General features: G+C 35.1%; 1 protein-coding gene across 3 annotated transcripts in view; it reads right to left on the minus strand.

The window, feature by feature from the left end:
* The window catches only part of LOC106872261 (cyclic nucleotide-gated channel beta-3), an 846337-nt gene that overhangs the window by 521602 nt on the left and 305713 nt on the right, over positions 1 to 19022 (minus strand). Inside the window, exon 1 of one of the 3 annotated variants that reach the window (XM_052968620.2) lies at positions 14142 to 17606. The exons of the other annotated variants lie outside the window; for them this stretch is intronic. Within the exon in view, the coding sequence (XP_052824580.1) occupies positions 14142 to 14241 (100 nt within the window). The 5' untranslated portion in view covers positions 14242 to 17606. Of the gene's footprint in view, positions 1 to 14141; positions 17607 to 19022 lie in introns of those variants that run through there. 3 annotated transcript variants of the gene reach the window in all.

Below are 19022 nucleotides of genomic sequence, written 5' to 3' on the forward strand. Positions count from 1 at the left end.
TCCAATTACTGCTGCAGCTAAATGAATATTAGCTGTAGTTTAGCAAAATGATGAAAGACATGTCTTCAGTCATGAATGACACAGGAGAATTCATTATTCGGCGATATTTTCATATCACAAAGAACAAACAAAAGAAACTGATTGCAATTGCTGTACAATTTGTTTTACTATAAAATGAGAATGGAAAAAAGAATTTTTGGCAGACTCTGATTGATTTGATAATAAATTGAGTTGAATAATAAAGTTTTATAATTATGATAGTCTTTCATTTTAAGAATGGCATTGTATAATTGATATTTTACTAAGCATATATTACAAATTTTAATCAATACCTTCCAAACTTTCTGGTTGCAAAATGTCACCAGGTCACTATTGCAGAAAAAGTGTGTGCGTGTGTGTGTGTGTGTGTGTGTGTGTGTGTGTGTGTGGTTATGGTTGATTCGTATTTTAACATTAACAAGTGAATTTTAAAGCATGGGTATTAGTAAATGCTTTGACTGTCTCTACTGCATGCTAACACTAATTTTTATGAGCCCCACCTCCTTAAAAAAAGGAGTTTTCTACAATGTTAAGCAGCTACAGAAGGAAATCATTACCAATTAGACCAGCTGGGAACTACTTACCACACATACACACAGGTAAAAGCTGTCGGGCAGACTGGCAAACTATACTTACCAGCAAACTAAAACTACCATCCCATTAACATCATGTACCTTCTTTACAGCTATTATTATAACAGTTTGTGAACATTTGAACTAATAAGTTGCATACCACACTATTTATCACACATTTCTTTTCTTCTTATGTCTACTGTGTCTCATTTCCCAAACCTTTTTACTAATCTTTTCTCACTGGAACTTCTGAAAAATCATCCTCAGAATGTTTTCTCCACATGTATCAAGTCACAGAAGTTGAAATATTGTATTAAATTTCCAGTTTGTGAAGGCCTGCAAAGCTGATGAACATTGCTTCTCCTCCTGTGACTTTATAATATTAAAAATGTATCTTTTATAAAAATAGGTGAAATTAGTGTTGTTATTGTTAAACTTAAACTCTTGTTAGAAGGAAAGGAAGGTGTTCGTGAAGGAAAGTTTTCTGAAGAAGAAAAATTTAGAAAAATGCAAGATGAGAGTGATATAAAGGAGGCAAGTGTTTCAGATAGCTATAGCTAGGGACAGCACGGAATAGGCAGAAGTTAAGGTAATTTATATAAGTGCAGCAAGAGAACAGAATTTAAAAGTGGTCTTACAGTTGCTGAGTCTAAACAAGTAAAAGCAATGTGTTTGCAATCTTAAAGTAAAAATGAAGTAATCATGACTAGTTTACTTTTAGACATCAAAATCTTCTTGATTCAAATATGAAAAAAACTCCAAATAAAAAAATAAGTAAACAACAGAAGTTAAAAATCTGCTTATTTCTCAGCAAGCAACATTTATAATATAAGTTTGTGAAAAAAACAAATCAACATTCATTCTGCAAATAAATAACCTTAGTAAAATAACTGCACTTATATGTCTATTACAGAGAGATTGGTTTACTTATCAAAACCCATTCCGGTACACAATTTTCCTCCTTTCTTGGTAAAACAAGTTATTTTATTTATTTATTCTTTAGTCTGTAAACAAAGTAAGCGCTTCAGACATTTCTTCTATTGATGTATATGGGCAACAAAATAGAGTCAGTGTTATTAATGTTCATTTTAAATTGTTGGTTGGTGATGTGGAAAAACATTGGCAGGATATGGTGTATAAATGAAGGGGCTAATTTCTTTGATGTTCACAGTTAGATCAACCTGGCTTAAAAGGATATGTATAGACAAATAATCACAAGAAGCAATTTAAAACAAATGCTTGCAGCACATGGTATGTGATGGGTGTTGCTTTCTAACTATTAGAATGTATTAATAATAGGCCTAAAGTTCATAGTGACAAAATAAAAATAAATAATTTCTATGCAGGTAAGAAGACATCCTGCCCTTCTTTCTTTCTTTTTTTTTTTTTAGCAACCTATTCAGTGCTGCTCATGAAACTGACACAAAGATATATGATAAAACATTTAGGAGAAAACCAGACTACACCATGTTTAAGTTTCCTTTTAGATAACACTTAATGTTCAGCCATGCAGTGATTAGCTGTGCAGTACAATGAGGCAGTCAGAGCATGATTTGTAGACTATAGTGTAATAGCAAAGGCATGTTATGTCAGATGCAACACAGCAGAGAAAATATGTTGCTTGTGATGCAATATATCAGTGTGGGTGCCATGCTTTAACTATTTTGTTTTCTTTGTACATGATCAAATGTTCTAATTATATATAAAATAGAATTTGTCTTAATGAGTTTTATTCCTATGGGACAGCTTCAATTCCTTAAGATTTAGTAAGAGTGTTAGGCAAAATAATATTTAATTTAGACCTACTAAATCACATGTCGTCTAGATCATCTTCATATGTATAGTGTGAGTGTATCTCTGTTTATATGTGCATGTTTTCCAGATCAAATGGAAAACGATAATTATTTTAGGATGTTGTTGTGATTATGGTTGTTGAGTAGTTCTCTTTAGCTTTGTCTGGGAAGTTAATTGTAGAAACAGCTAATCAAATGAATCATCCAATCACATTTGTAGCTATAGAATCTCACATTTATTGTGAAACATGCTGTCTTAAGATTTAAGGATTTTGTTGAGAGCAAATTAACCACAACATTGAGCCATCTGAGTAAATTATCTTGAAATTATTATTTGAACTTTTAGTATTAGTAGTAGTATGAAAAGGAGGAGGGAGATGATTGTTATAACTATAATGGTGCATACAATGGCACAATGGCAATAATTTTCATAGCACTGATGGAAAATAATAATGATTGCATAATTGAATAGTTGTTAGAAATGATTTTTTGTGGTGTTGTTAATTATTTTGGTATAATACAGTTTAGTAGAGATAATAAAGTTCCATTGGTAGTGTCATTAGAAAATGCTGTAGAAGAAATAAAACTTTTCAAATATCACTAAGATCATTTGTATTGTACTGTTCTGAAAATTCTTTCTGACAAATTTTAAAATATCATTCAGTATTATACCTGCTAATGGTATCGCGTTGAAGTAATATTATAGTGGAGTTTAATGAAACATGACGAAATTAAATTCTAGAATTATGAGGCTATGATTGTTCTCATACATAAGCATTATATATATATATATATATATATATATATATATATATATATATATATATATATATATACAAACAAACCCACATGCCACCCTCACATCTCCCACCCTCACTGCCACACCACACCATCCCATACCACTCCATACACACGAGTACTGACCACTTCCCAGCACCCACACCACACACCCGAGTACTGACCACTTCCCAGCACCCACACCACACACCATCATCTGCACACCACACACCATCATCCACACATTACAGATGCACACACGCACACATCCACACGCCAAAGTCACTAGCCCCTATCCGCAAGCACACACACACACACATGCACCTTCGTTTTAGAATCACCAGTACTTTATTATCTCCCCTTCTTCTTAGCTCTCCTGTCCAACTTCCTCTTTCCAACCAGTCGCCATGATTGATTCCTAAATCCACAAGTTTTTTTATTCTCTCTGTTTATTTCCTCGTGTTCGTTTCTGTTGAAGAGCGTAAGCTCAATACGTAAAAGCCTTTCTCACTTTTCCGATGTATGTATGTATGTATGCATATATATATATACAGATACATCTATAAAAAGTAAAAAGCACACATGCTGGTGCCATGTACAAGCACTTGTACGTGGCAGGTTAACAGCACTCAACACACACTGTAAAATGGTTGGCATTAAGAAGGGCACCCAGCCATAGTAACCAAGCTAAATCAGACTGTAACCTGGTGCAGTTCTCTGGTTTGCCAGCTCCAGTCAAACCGTCCAACCCATACTAGCATGGAAAATGAACATTAAAGGATGATGATGACACACACACACACACACACACACACGAGTAATAATTTTAAATTTGGGTATACACCTGGTAGCATGCCATTTAAGGCACATTCACTGTTTTTGGCTACCTGATGTCATCACCAGTATGGATATAAGTGCTACTAGATTTACTTCAGAAATTCCTTCAGATCCAACAAATGAGAGAAAGAGAAAGTGGAATTCATGTGATTCTTTATTAATCACTACAGTCATTTCGACCTATTGTGCATTGGTCCTTCACAGGTGAGAATCTGAACAACTGGTTGTAGTGCATCATTTGGTGCAGATGTATCTAATCAGGTGACCTTTCAAAAGTACCTTACTCATTAAACTTGGTTTCGCTTAGTTCAATTATAATACATTTCGTTATTTGCCTGTAGCTGGTTGTCTGCAGGGGATATCATGGATTAGAATAATTTGGAATGGAGTACAGCTCCTTTCATAGGTAATAAACCTACTTACAATTTTGTTGGCACTCCGTCGCTTACAACGTCGAGGGTTCCAGTTGATCCGATCAATGGAACAGCCTGCTCGTGAAATTAACATACAAGTGGCTGAGCACTCCACAGACATGTGTACCCTTAACGTAGTTTTCGGGGATATTCAGCATGACACAGTGTGACAAGGCTGACCCTTTGAATTACAGGCAGAACAGAAACAGGAAGTAAGAATGAGAGAAAGTTGTGGTGGAAGAGTACAGCAGGGTTCACCACCATCCCCTGCTGGAGCCTCATGGAGCATTAGGTGTTTTCGCTCAATAAACACTCACAACACCTGGTGTGGGAATCGAAACCGCGATCCTATGACCGCGAGTCCGCTGCCCTAACCACTGGGCCATTGCGCCTCCACCTACTTATAATAATTACTCATAAATGAAATAAGTATATAATAATCAAAAAAAAAAAAACTGATAAGTATTAAATGAGCAGGTACTATGATTCTGTTAATAAAGATACATTATTAAATAAGGTCATAAAACGATAAGACAACCAAGTATGATATGAAGCAACAAAACACAGAGATGCAATTGAGCATTTAAGTAGACATTTGGTGACTATATTGTTTTATGGAGTAAGGATATATATACACAAAAAAGTCTATGCACAACGATATATATATATATGAAAACACATTCATCCCTCCTTGCTTCCAGCTCACAGATACCCAGCTGTTTCGCCAGCTCCATTGTACAAATACACACATACCCCATAGACTCAACAGGCTGTTGCAGCTACTGACAATAAATTAGACACCCATGTAGACATCAACGGCTCTGAGCATCCACATCCTCTATCTAGGTATATATTTAAATGAATATATAAATATATACGTAGATGTATATGTGTATATGTATAGCTCTATATGTGCGTATATATGTATATGTATATGTATATATATATACATACACACATATATATATGCATATATATATACACACACATATGCATATATATATATATAAACATAAACACACACACATATATATACATATATACATACATATTTAAATATACATATACACATACACACATATATATACAGACATATATCTATACATATACGTACATGTATACATACACATACATGCATATATATATCTAAATGTATATATACATACATGCATATATCTATACATATATATATCTAAATATATATATATATATATATATATATATATATAAGTGTGTGTGTATTCTGTAAGAAACCTACGAAACTAAGTTACATGGAGCCAAATCAAACTGTTTTAAATAATACTATTTGTAACTAGTATTAAATGTGCTGAGAGCCTCTTTCTTTTGTTCACTCACTCATATAAAGACAGAGTTATAGATGTAGATATGCATGAAAGTGTTATAAGAGGCTGGAGAGTTTGGACAATGCATGAGAGTGTAAATCTGCCCCTAGTAGGTCTAACAGAGGCATCAGCCTGTCAAGTGACAGCTGTATGCTAGAATGGCTTAGTAAATATATAGAGGTAGGGAAAGCCATTGGTTCATCAAAGACAGTCATCAATATGCTTAAAACATCTGAGTGAAGCAGGGTACACAGCTTAGTTTTTCAAATAGTTGAACAGGGAATACTAACAGGTATCATACATTGTAACTGGCGTTGCAACATTATTATAAACATTAATAAAGACAAATGAGATTCTCAAGGGAGAGAGAGAGTGGGGTAATTATGCACAGACATCAGATTGTTGGAGTTATAAAACTGATTAGGAACAGGATTATCCTTGAGTTTGGCTTTGCACCAAGAAGTTTGGCTTTACACCAAGAGGACACACCTAATACCATATTACTAATGATACAACTGCAAGAGAAATACTTAGCTGAAAGTTAGCTCCTATACTTTGCATTTAATGGTCTGGAGAAGGGGTTTCAAAAGAGGCTCTCCTCCTGCTATCTGGTGGGCCCTAAGGAAGTTAGGAGTAAATGAATTGCTAGTAAGGGCTTTAAAAGCTATATAGCACTCTGTTGGTTAAAACAATGAGGGTTTCAGTTAATCTGATCAACAGAACAGCCTGCTTGTGAAATTGACATGCATATCGCTGAGCATTTCACAGACATGTGTGCCCTTAATGTAGTTCACTGAGAGATTCAGCATGACACAGACCGTGACAAAATACAGGTACTACTCATTTTTGACAGTTGAGTGGACTAGAGCAACATGATATAACAGATATTACAGCCTACTTATAAAGGTAGAAATTCCAGGGTTAAGTGAAATGCTTTTGTATAAAATGGATAAATTAAGAAATGGAGTCAAACACAAATATTATTCAAATCATTTATACTCCCAACACACGCACACACATATATATATATACACACATACATACAAATATATAAATATATAGATGTACATATATACCTTTAAATACACACACACACATAAATATATATATACATATGTGTATGCACACACATTTCTATGGCTATATATATATACACACACATTCATATATATATATATATATATATATATATATATATATATATATATATATATATATACTAGCAGTATAACCCAACCTTGTCCAGGTGTGACTTATTATGCCATCTACGATAAGTCTTGCTAGCTGAAAATCAACTAAAAAAGAAAGCCTTACAACGAAAAAAACCCTTATGATGTAAATATGTTCATAATTCAAAAGACGATGAAATTAATAGGGAAAGTCTGAAGGCTGTCTTGCGTAAAATTATTAAGCATATGTATATTTCATCCGTGTAATTGGCTATAGAAATGCTTTTGCAAAACAACTTTTTGCGCTGCCCTGATTATACATAGCAGGGTAATCCCTTTTCACAGGAGCTAGGATGGCAATTTGTGATGAAGCAATTGCTGGCGAACTGTTGCTAAACAGTTTTGCCAGAATTCTATCAGATTGGGCAGAAGGTGTTGATGCACCATTTTGCATTATGTTCAAAGTAGCTACTGGAATGTGGTGAATTGCTGCAGTCTGTGGCTGTCATTTTAAACCAGTTGCTGTCTTTCCCCAGCAAACTCTCTTCTTTGGAGGCATAATTTATGTATATATTAAACAGAACAACAAAAGTTATAATAGATGGCAGGGTCGGTACTTTTCACATATCTGTAATTTTTCAGATTAACACCCGCACGATTACCCAACCCTAATCCTAAACCTAATCCTAACACTAACCCTAAACCCTAACCCTGACCCTAAAAAACGTAACCGTAACATTAATCCTAAATCCTAACCCTGACCCTAAAACCCTAACCCCAACACCCTAGTGAAAATCGTGGTAAATTTACAAAATATTGACGAACATGAGTTATATTTTACTGAATGATTGTGTACTTGCACGTGTATGCTTTTGAGAGAGCGAGAGAGGAAGAGGTAGGGAGGGGGAGAGAAAGGAATAGGGGTAGTTAAAAGTTTTCTTATGACTGCTTCTCTTCACTGCCTATTACTTCATTAGAAATCTAAGGATGCACATAAGCACATAACAGAGAAAAATGAAACAAATATGGACGACTTGCTCCGAAACACCACCGAGTGGGGAACACTTCTCAAAAATAACCTGCAGTGGTTTCCTTCAAAATTCCTACATGCTTGAAATGTACATACATCAAGGTACATTTGTACAAAATTTCATGAAAAAATATTCATTTTCCTGGAAGTTAAGAGGAATTTAAGTGGAATTTCCGAATATTGTACCCCACCCCTTCCAAAACACTTTCACCGAAAATTTTTGTCTATTTGGAATCTACATAATAAATAATATATGCATAGAAAATTTCATTTAAAAATATTCATTTTTATGAAAGTTATGACCTTCCAAAGTTGGGGGATACAACTCTGTAGTTATGCCATCAATGTTTTGTAAATATACCACGATGTGAATGATTGTGTTTACTTGCACGTGTATACGTTTGAGAGAGCGAGAGAGGAAGAGGGGGAGAAATGAATAGAGATCGAGAGCAATGTGTATGTTGTTGTCACAGGTCATGTATGTGTGGTTGTGTGTGTTTTTACGTATCTATGTTATGAAAAATAGGTAAAGAATACTGAGATGAAAGTTTAATCTATGACGTTGTATGTATCACTTTCTCTCTCTCTCCCTCTCCGTCTTTTACTCTTACTCTCTATATTTTTATGTTGAGCGCGCGTGTAAGAATGGCGTTCCAGGTAGAAGGGATGAAATATAAAAGTTGCTAGAAACAACAGCCAAATCTCTCTTAAATCACACAAAGTAAACGGAATTTTAAAAATCTAATTACTGCACTGGAAAGTTCACATCGAGAAAATTCCATTGATGTAAACATTTTTACAAAAAAGTGGAAAATGTGGATTTCTATAAACTTTCAAAAAGGCTTCACACAGACACACAACTTCAGATTTATATATTAAGATATATGACATGTCTTCACATGATTTTCATCAACTAAATTCACTTGCGAAGAATTGAACAGTCCAGGGCTATTGTAGAACAAACTAGCCAGATGTGCTGCTTAGTGAGTCTGAACCTGAAACCTCACTGCTGCAAAGCAAGCTCCAATAACTTAGTATAAAAACAAACATTAGATTTTATATATATATATATATATATATATATATATATATATATATATATATATATATATATACACACATATATATATATATGTTCTTTTCTTTTATTGTTTTACATGTTTCAGTCATTTTTTACTGCGGCCATGCTGGAGCACTGCCTTAAAGATTTTTTTAGTTAAAGAAATCAATCCCAGGACTTCTTCTTTTGAAGCCTAGTATTTATTCTATCACTCAATTTTGCGGAACCACTAGGTTACATGGATGTAAACATACCAACACTGGTTGTCAAGAGAATAGTGGGGGGACAAACACAGACACAAAAATACACACACACACACACATATATATATATATATATATATATATATATATACACACACACACAATAGGCTTCTTTCAGTTTCTGTCCACTAAATCCATCCATAACAATCTGGTCAGCCTGAGGTTATAGCAGAAGACACTTACCCAAGGTGGAACTGAACCCGGAACCATGTGGTTTGTAAGCAAGCTTCTTACCACATAGCCATGCCAGTGCCTATATATATATATATATATATATATATATATATATATATATATATATATATATATATATATATATATATATATTTAGATATAACAAATGAAGGAAATGGTAAATGGAATTCACAAGAATCCTTATAATAAAGATTCTCGTGAATTCCATTTTCCGTTTCCCCTCATTTGTTAATATACTCACCGAACAATGCAAAACTCCTGAGGAGATCCAGTAACTCATTAAAACTGTGGATGATATCAGGTAGCTATAGACAGTGAAAGTGCTTTGATCAACAGTATAACTGAAGTTTAAATAATTATTTATATATGCAGGCATGGCTGCGTAGTAAGAAGCTTGCTTCTCAACCACATGGCTTCGAGTTTAATCCTACTGCATGACACCTTGGGCAAATGTCTTCTACTATAGTCTCAGGCTGACCAAAGATGCACGAATGGATTTGGTAGATGGAAACTGAAAGAAGCCTGTCATATATATATATGTGTGTGTGTGTACATATCTATGTGTGTTTGTTTGTCTCATGCCACCACTTGACAACTGGTGGTGGTATGTTTACGTCCCCATAACTTAATGGTTCAGCAAAAAAGACTGATAGAATAAGTACTAGGCTTCAAAACATAAGTCTAAGAGTTGATTTGTTTGACTACAACCCTTCAAGGCAATGCTCCAGCATGGTCGCAGTCAAATGACTGAAACAAGTAAAAGGTATATATATATATATATATATATATATATATATATATAGTTGACAGACAGATAATATATTTATACACCTAAGATCATCATTTAAATTTCATGTTCCATGCTGACATGCATGCATTGGATGGTTTGGACAGGATCTGATGGGTCCAAGGACTGCACTGAGCAGTAGCATATTTTTGACATGGTTTCTACAGCTGGATGCCCTTCCTAACGCCTACCACTTTACAGGATGTACTGGATGCTTCTATTGTGGCAGCAGCACTGTTGAGGTTGCCATGCAACTCACAAGACTATAAACCCCAAGGGACAGGAGGGGGAGTCAGATTCAAGCTATAGGACAAGGAGGGGCATTAAAGTATGAGAGAAGTGAGGAGGTGGACAAAGAGGGTTCTTGTAGAAGAAAGGGAGAGAATGACCAGTAGAAACTGTGAAGATATAAATAAAGGAGAAGGGTGTCTAGATGGGAGTTTGTATCTATTGTTAGATAGACAGACAGATATAGAAATAGATATGCATATGCACACCCATATAGATACACACATACACATATATACACACACATATATAAATATACGTCTTACCTTCCTTTTCAACTCCACCAAGACTTCCTCTCACTTACATTACATTCACACCTACTCCCCTTCTCTCATATACATCTTATCTCACACCACTACCCTCCCACACTTGCACCTCTCCACACATCCCAGAAACCACCTGAACCCCACACCACACACCTCTCCCATACCTGTCTCGATACATGAATACCTTCCTACATATACACATCTCTTCCTAACTCTTTCACACAGAACTGCATTCCTACCTGGCCCCTGAGTCCTTTTCCTTTTTTCCTCCCCCATCTTTCCTCCTTTTTCTTTTCCTTGTATCCTTTTTCTGATGAAGGACTAGCATCCAAAACGTTAAAGACACTTTCCCTTCCTCTCAAAAATTTTAGTAATAACACTTGTTTAATGTGCCCCTCTCATTTTCTCTTATTATATTTGCTCATTATATCATGTATATACATGTATGTACATATGTATAATACACATATCTATATGTACATGTGTGAATGTTTGTGTATATACACACACATATAGACAATGGGTGGTTAAATAGCTTGTTTCGTAACCATGTGGTTTCAGGTTCAGCCCCACTATGCAGCACTTTAGTCAAGTAACTTCTACAATAGCTCTAGGCCAACCAAGAACTTGTGAATGGATTTGGTAGTAGACAGAAACTGAAAGAAAAACATTGTGTATATATATATATATATATATATATATATATATATATATATACCGGAGTAAGCACATGCAATGTGCAACAAGGTGGAAAAAAGAGTACTCAAATACCAGAGGTAGAGTAATATGCTTTATTTAAAAGCAGCAGAAATATAACAAAAAAAACGTTACTCTGAGTTTCACGTTCCCGTTCATCGGACAGTTTTGTTAGAAAACTGTCCGATGAACGGGAACGTGAAACTCAGAGTAACGGTTTTTTTGTTATATTTCTGCTGCTTTTAAATAAAGTATATATATATATAGATAGATAGATATATGTGTGTGTGTGTGTGTGTGTGTGTGTGTATGTATGCATATGCACTGTTGTCTTATCACATGATTGTTGTAAGCGAGTGTCACCAACAAGTCACGTTGTTAGTTTCCAGTATTCTGTGAAATATATATTTGTCCATGGGGAAATATTACCTTGCTTCAAAACAGATGAGAGTTGGCAACAGGAAGGGCATCCAGCAACAGAAAATCTGCCTCAACAAATTCTCTTTGACCAGTGCAAGTTTGATATTCATATATACATACTTATATACATTTGTAGATACAAATATGTTTTATGATTTCACTTAGGCAAAGTGATACTAATAAACAGTTGTTAGAACTCAATATAAATATGCTTTAGAGTGAGCATGTGTATATCTGTGTGTGTACAAGCATACATATATACCTACACACATACACACATGCATACATAAATATGTATACACACACATACATTATATATAGAGATATACACAAACATATACACAACACACATATGTATACATACATATAAATGTATATATATTACATACACATAATGTGTATATTATGTATACACACACATCATCATCATTGTCATATTAACAGTCACTCTTCATACCAGCATGTGTTTGAGTTTATTGAGGCAGATTTTCAATACCCAGATGCCCTTTGTGTCTTCAGACTTCATGTGTTTCTAAACAAGATGATGTTTCCCCATTGCCACACATCTTTCCACAGGATACTGGGAAGAAATGTCACTGCCTCTGTAACAGTTACTCTCATTTTCAACTATGGCATGATATCAAGAGGAGACACAAATACACACTCACACATATACACCATAGGCTTCTTTCAGTTTCCATTTACCAAATCCACTCACAAGTCCTTGGTCAGCTCAGTTATAACAGAATATACTTGACTAAGGTAGTCCACAGTAAGACAAAATCATGTTGTTGGATAGTGAGTTTCTTCAACACATAGCCAAACCTATGTATGTATGCATGTATATATATATATATATATATATATATATATATATATATATATATATATATATATATATATATATTACCCACTTAAAAAAGGATGCTGTGTCAGAGCACAATACTGCAATAGTTACCATGAGAGGATATTTTATATTAGTTGTCAGTGCATCCACTTTTAAATGAGGATAAACATTACCTTTTTGTATTAATACTGCTTCTGTTTCTAATAATTATATATGTGTGTGTGTATAAAGTGAGGGGTACAGAAGTGGCAGTATAGTTAGGCAGTTTGCTTCCCAGGTCTATGATTTCAAGTTCAGTCCTACAGCATGGTACCTTAGTTAAGTGTCTTCTACTTATACCTTAGTGTTTTTATCTCTTTGTCTTGACATCACGTGATTGCTGTAAATGAAAGGCATTTACAAGTCTGCAAAAACATGCCTTGCCATGGGGAACATTACTAGGAAACAGGTCAGGGTTCGCAACACGGGAATCTACCTCAATAAATTTCGTCCGACCCATGGAAGCAATAAAAACTGGATGATAATGAGGATGATGATACTATGTATATTTATGTCCATGTAAAGTCATGTGTGTGCGTGCATATATATATAAACACATACATATATACACACATGCATACATACATATATATACACATATTCATAAATACAAATTTTCCCATAAATGTATTTCGTATACACCCATATATATACATACATCTGTATACTTATATATACTCATATATTTCTATTCATTCACACATATGTAAATTATATATATATATATATCATCATATACACACACACACACATTTATCTATATACATATACACACACATGCATTTTCACACCTGTGTGTGTATCTATGTGTGTTTGGATAGATAGATAGATAGATAGATAGATAGATTTGTGCCAGTAGATGCATATATACATATATATATGTGTATATATATGCATATATATATATATATACATATATATATATGCATATATATTTATATATATATATATATATATGCATATATATTTTTATATATATATATATATATATATATGCATATATATTTATATATATATATATATATATGCATATATATTTTTATATATATATATATATATATATATATATATATATATATATACATAAACACACACACACACACACACACATATATATATATATATATATATATATATATATATATATATATACAGACACACACACACATTCATATACGAATATCCGATTTTACTGCTCCAGTATGGCCTTTGCGACGATTTCTAAATCCAGGTATAGAGTTGAAGAACATTTATTTAGAGAATAGAAGCAAAAAAAAAAAAAACATATACATATAATATATATTTACCTTTGGAAAGAAGTGGGCATTCCTGGTTACAAACGTGAAACTCATTCAGAGAAATACATTCGTCGGAATCTTGATCACAAGGACCCAAATCAGTGTACATCTCCAACTGTGGCCATGCTATTCCAGGAGGAATTCGGCCTCTTTTCTCCCTTTTACCTCCACAGGTTCTCTAAGGATTTTTAAAATTTCCCTTAATTACTGTTTTCCGTTTTACTAAGTCTGAACGAAATGTGGACTCGTGAACTTAACTTATGATCCTATACAAGTAATGTATACATATATAGTATGTAAAATATATGTATGCGTATATAATGCGTGTAGTAAATTCAGTAAAATAACATTTCCTTGTGTTATTCAAGTTGACATTTTTCGTTAGTTTTATTTCCCTTCTCTTTATTGTTTCTCGGATAGTGTATATTATTTTGTGTACTTTTAGCGTACCTTTTATACTTTTAGGTGAATACTTTCGAAATTCAATGAATATATATATATATATATATATATATATATATATATATATATATATATATATATATATATATATATATATATATATATATGTCCGCCTTGTTAGAATATGTGGTTACGAAGTTGATCCTTTAAGTTTGTTCATTGTTTTCTTTTGTTCTCAAATTTTATCTCTCTTATAGTTATTGCTTGAGAAAACATACAATAAACAAACATTCCTCAATGAAATGAATATTTTCCTAAAGCATTAAGTTTGTTAAGTAAACATTTCACTCGCCGAATACACAATATATTTTTTCTCTTTTTTTTTTAAGTATTAGGAATATTTTTCGTGTTTCATTTCTTCACGGAAATTTATTGTCAACTTTTTTTTCACCTCTTTTCTTGTTCTTCCCTTAAATTTATGACCACCTTAGCTTTGTTTTCCATTGGGTTAGAGTTATGAATCTGAAATCTTTTGCCTGATTTCTCAAATCAATACCGAAGGGCCAGTGGAAATTGGCAACGATAAGCATCATTCCTCTACTGTAGCAACTGTCGTCTGCAACAGCACGGTGAAGGGTGGAGCTGAACACACAAGAACAGAACTGAACAGAACGGTGTATGACTGACAAGAGAGGCAAAAGATCCAGTGAGATGGAGAGGGAGTGAAAGTGAGAGGAAAGGAAAGTGAAAGGAGGGAGGGAGGAAGAGGAGGAAAAGGCAGAAAGATAAGAGGGAGTGTTGCAGAGAGATATGAGGGGAGGGATTTCATCGAAATTGTAAAAAAATATTGAGCGTGAAAGTGAGGAGGGTTAATGACTGAGGCGGAGTAAGGAAGAGAGAGTGAGAGGAAAGTGAGCGGGTAAAAGAAAAGCTGAGGAGAATGCTTAGAGCAGATGGAGAAAGAGAAGAGTGAAAAGAATCGGTTGGAATCGGAGAGAGTAGAAATTACAAAGATATAAAATAAATGAAGATGGATGGAAACGGGAAAGAAATTAGTAAATGTGAAAATGGGATAAAAACGTGAAAGATATGAGAGAAAGAAAGAGGAAAGAAGTGGATCAAAGGAAGAAATGGTGAAGTGATCAATGGATGGTCTTGGACCGAATGAAACTAAGAGGTAGTAGGAACAAGTGAGAAAACTGATTTAAGTGACGAGAGAGTGATAGAAGAAGTGATGATAGGATGGTGGGATAGTGGCGAAAAAAATGTGAATATATAAAGTATGAGGGAAATAAGAAAGAGAAGAGGGGGGAAAAAATAAAAGAAATGGAATTGAGGAGGAACAAAAGGCGGGGAGGGGAATAATCAGGAGGGATTTGAAAGAAAGAGACACGGAAAAGGGAAAGAAGGATTAGAAAGAAACGAAGTTCATGAAAAAAAGCATCCTAAATATGAATGGAATTAATAAAATAATAGACGTGTGATAGAATAGGAATGAAAGAAACGTGAACGTAGCATGAGGGAAAAGACACGAGAGAGAGAGAGAGAGGGGGTGCGTGAGATGGATTCCATCGGGACGAGAGAAACGGGAAAAGAGCGGGAAAAGAAAGAAGTGGTAAGAAATACGATACGTAAATCGAAATAAACAAACACAATTGAAGGAGAAGAAGAAGAAGAAGGAGAAGGAGAAGAAGAAGAAGGAGAAGAAGAAGTGAGTAAAAAATGAATGAAAAGATGAACGCTAAAGAAGAAAAGGAGAAAGCAAAGTAGTGGGCGAAGAGTAACAAAAGCATTGAGAGCAACAGCAGCAGCAGCGTCAGTTGTATCGTCTATTATTTGCTAGAAGAGTGCAGCCTCTGCAGTAGTTGAGAGATATGTAAAAGTTGACCAGCTGTAAAAAAAAAAAAAAAAAACGCCGAAAAACTCATTATATTTCCTGACATTCTGCTATAGTGAGTACCATTAAAGCTGCTAGTGAATCGAGATCACGTCTCGGATTTGTCTTTACTGTAACTCTCAGACCACTACGTCTCTACAGAATGCTTAAAACAATTAATAACACTCTCTTGCAATTTCTTATAAATAAAAAAAAATATCCCATTTTTCACCCCCGACAAAATTATTTATCTCCAGTTAAAATAAAGGTCCAGAGAGAAAATAACAAACCTATTATTCATGGAATTCAGTACAAACGCATACCAGACTCAGTATTCGTTCACGCAACAGTTGTAATACATTTTTGTAAATCTGCCTCTACTGCTAACCAGAAACCAGCCATCACTGAAGGGAAGAATGCGATTCGGCTTAGTGTTTACAAGCTCTCAATTGAAAAAAGAAAAAAAGAAAAAAAAAAAAAAAGACCGAAACCATTTGGAACGAGGCAAGAGAGTGACGAAGAATTGAAACAAGAGTCCTTGTTTTTAATCTCTCAGTATTCAATCATCTATAACATTTGTGAGAAAAATTGACCTTATGAGTAGTGAAAAAAAAATTACTTTTATAATTGAGTACAATGCGCAGGAGTGGCTGTGTGGTAAGTGGCTTGCTTACCAACCACATGGTTCCAGGTTCAGTCCCACTGCGTGGCACTTTGGGCAAGTGTCTTCTACTATAGCCTCGGGCCGACCAAGGCCTTGTGAGTGGATTTGGTAGACGGAAACTGAAAGAAGACAAGGCGTGGAGCTGGCAGAATTGTAAGCACGCCGGGCGAAATACTTAGCGGTGTTTCGTCTGTCTTTATGTCCTGAGTTCAAATTCCGCCGTGGTCGACTTTGCCTTTCATCCTTCCGGGGTCGATAAATTAAGTACCAGTTACGCACTGGGGTCGATGTAATCGACTTAACCGCTTTGTCTGTCCTTGTTTGTCCCCTCTATGTTTAGCCCCTTGTGGGCAATAAACAAATAGGAAACTGAAAGAAGCCCGTCGTATATATGTGTGTGTGTGTGTGTGTGTGCGTGTGTGTCTGTGTTTGTCCCCCCACCATCGCTTGACAACCGATGCTGGTGTGTTTACGTCCCCGTAAGTTAGCAGTTCGGCAAAAGAGAACCGTTAGAATAAGTACTAGGCTTACAAAGAATAAGTCCTGGGATCGATTTTCTCGACTAAAGGCGGTGCTCCGGCATGGCCGCAGTCAAATGACTGAAACAAGTAAAGAGTAATAAGTTACTATGCGAGCAAATACCGCATTTTGGTTTCTATCCACATAAAAGGCACAAATACTGTAGCATTTGATTTCCTTTTCTCTAAAAATAAAGATCTTTGCGACATCTCTTCCAGGATTTCCTCTAATTCCAATGGGAAGTTATGATGCCAAAACCATTTTTTTCCCCGACGATACAAATGAGAGAAGAAATCTACTTACAGGTTTAGAATTCTATGGCGAACATTACCGCTTATAAAACATTCCCTTTTTTTTTACCTACAATACCACAAGTTTTCAGGGATTGATTTGTTTGTTGGCACTCCGTCGCTTACGACGCCGAGGGTTCCAGTTAATCCAATCAACGGAACAGCCTGCTTGTGAAATTAACATGCAAGTGGCTGAGCACTCCACAGACACGTGTACCCTTAACGTAGTTCTCGGGGAAGGGATATTCAGCGTGACACAGTGCGACAAGGCTGAGCCTTTGAATTACAGGCACAACAGAAACAGGAAGTAAGAGTGAGAGAAAGTTGTGGTGGAAGAGTACAGCAGGGTTCGCCACCATCCCCTGCCACAGCCTCGTGGAGCTTTAGGTGTTTTCGCTCAATAAACACTCACAACGCTCGGTCTAGGAATCGAAACCGCGATCCTACAACCGCGAGACCGCTGCCCTAACCACTGGGTCATTGCGCCTGCACTCAGGGATTGATAATAGGATAGTATAGTGCAATAGTGCAAGCAAAGAAGAGGGTTACGTGAGACATGATTCATCATCAGGTAGGTCGCACTACTAAAAACAGTAAAGGTAATTTTTTTGTTCGGTATGTCATTCAGAAATTCATGTGAACTGCAGGTTGCCCATGGCTGGTGTAATGTTTGTGTCTTTCTTATGTTTATTTGGACGAGAAGCAAAGGCATGGCAATTAGTTTTCTCACATTTTACTATTTTTACAAAGCAACGAATCCTAGAATCGAAACCTTGCAGCTTTAGTAACCAGGATCAGACCACACTTGGTCAGGCAACGTATCCTGGATATTAACGAATCAGTTTATCGGAATATCACCTCATATTAGAAAATGTTCGGATCTTTTCTGTTTGGTTGCACTTGAGGAAATGTTAAAGTTTAATGAAAATTTTAAAATTTGATGTATTGATGTAATTTTCCACGCCGAATCTCAGAAGATAATTCGCTTTTCCCAGAAAAATTTATTTTTATAGTTTAAATAGATTTAAAGCTTGATAAACTCTACCCACCCAGAAAGCAGGATTTGAAAGCTGTCATTTTGCGCGTGACAGCACATGTCAACTGCAAACGAATAAAATATCAGCAGAATTCTCCTTTTG

Source organism: Octopus bimaculoides, chromosome 1 (genome assembly GCF_046866305.1).
Source record: "Octopus bimaculoides isolate indiv1 chromosome 1, ASM4686630v1, whole genome shotgun sequence".
Taxonomy (NCBI): Eukaryota; Metazoa; Mollusca; class Cephalopoda; order Octopoda; family Octopodidae; genus Octopus; species Octopus bimaculoides.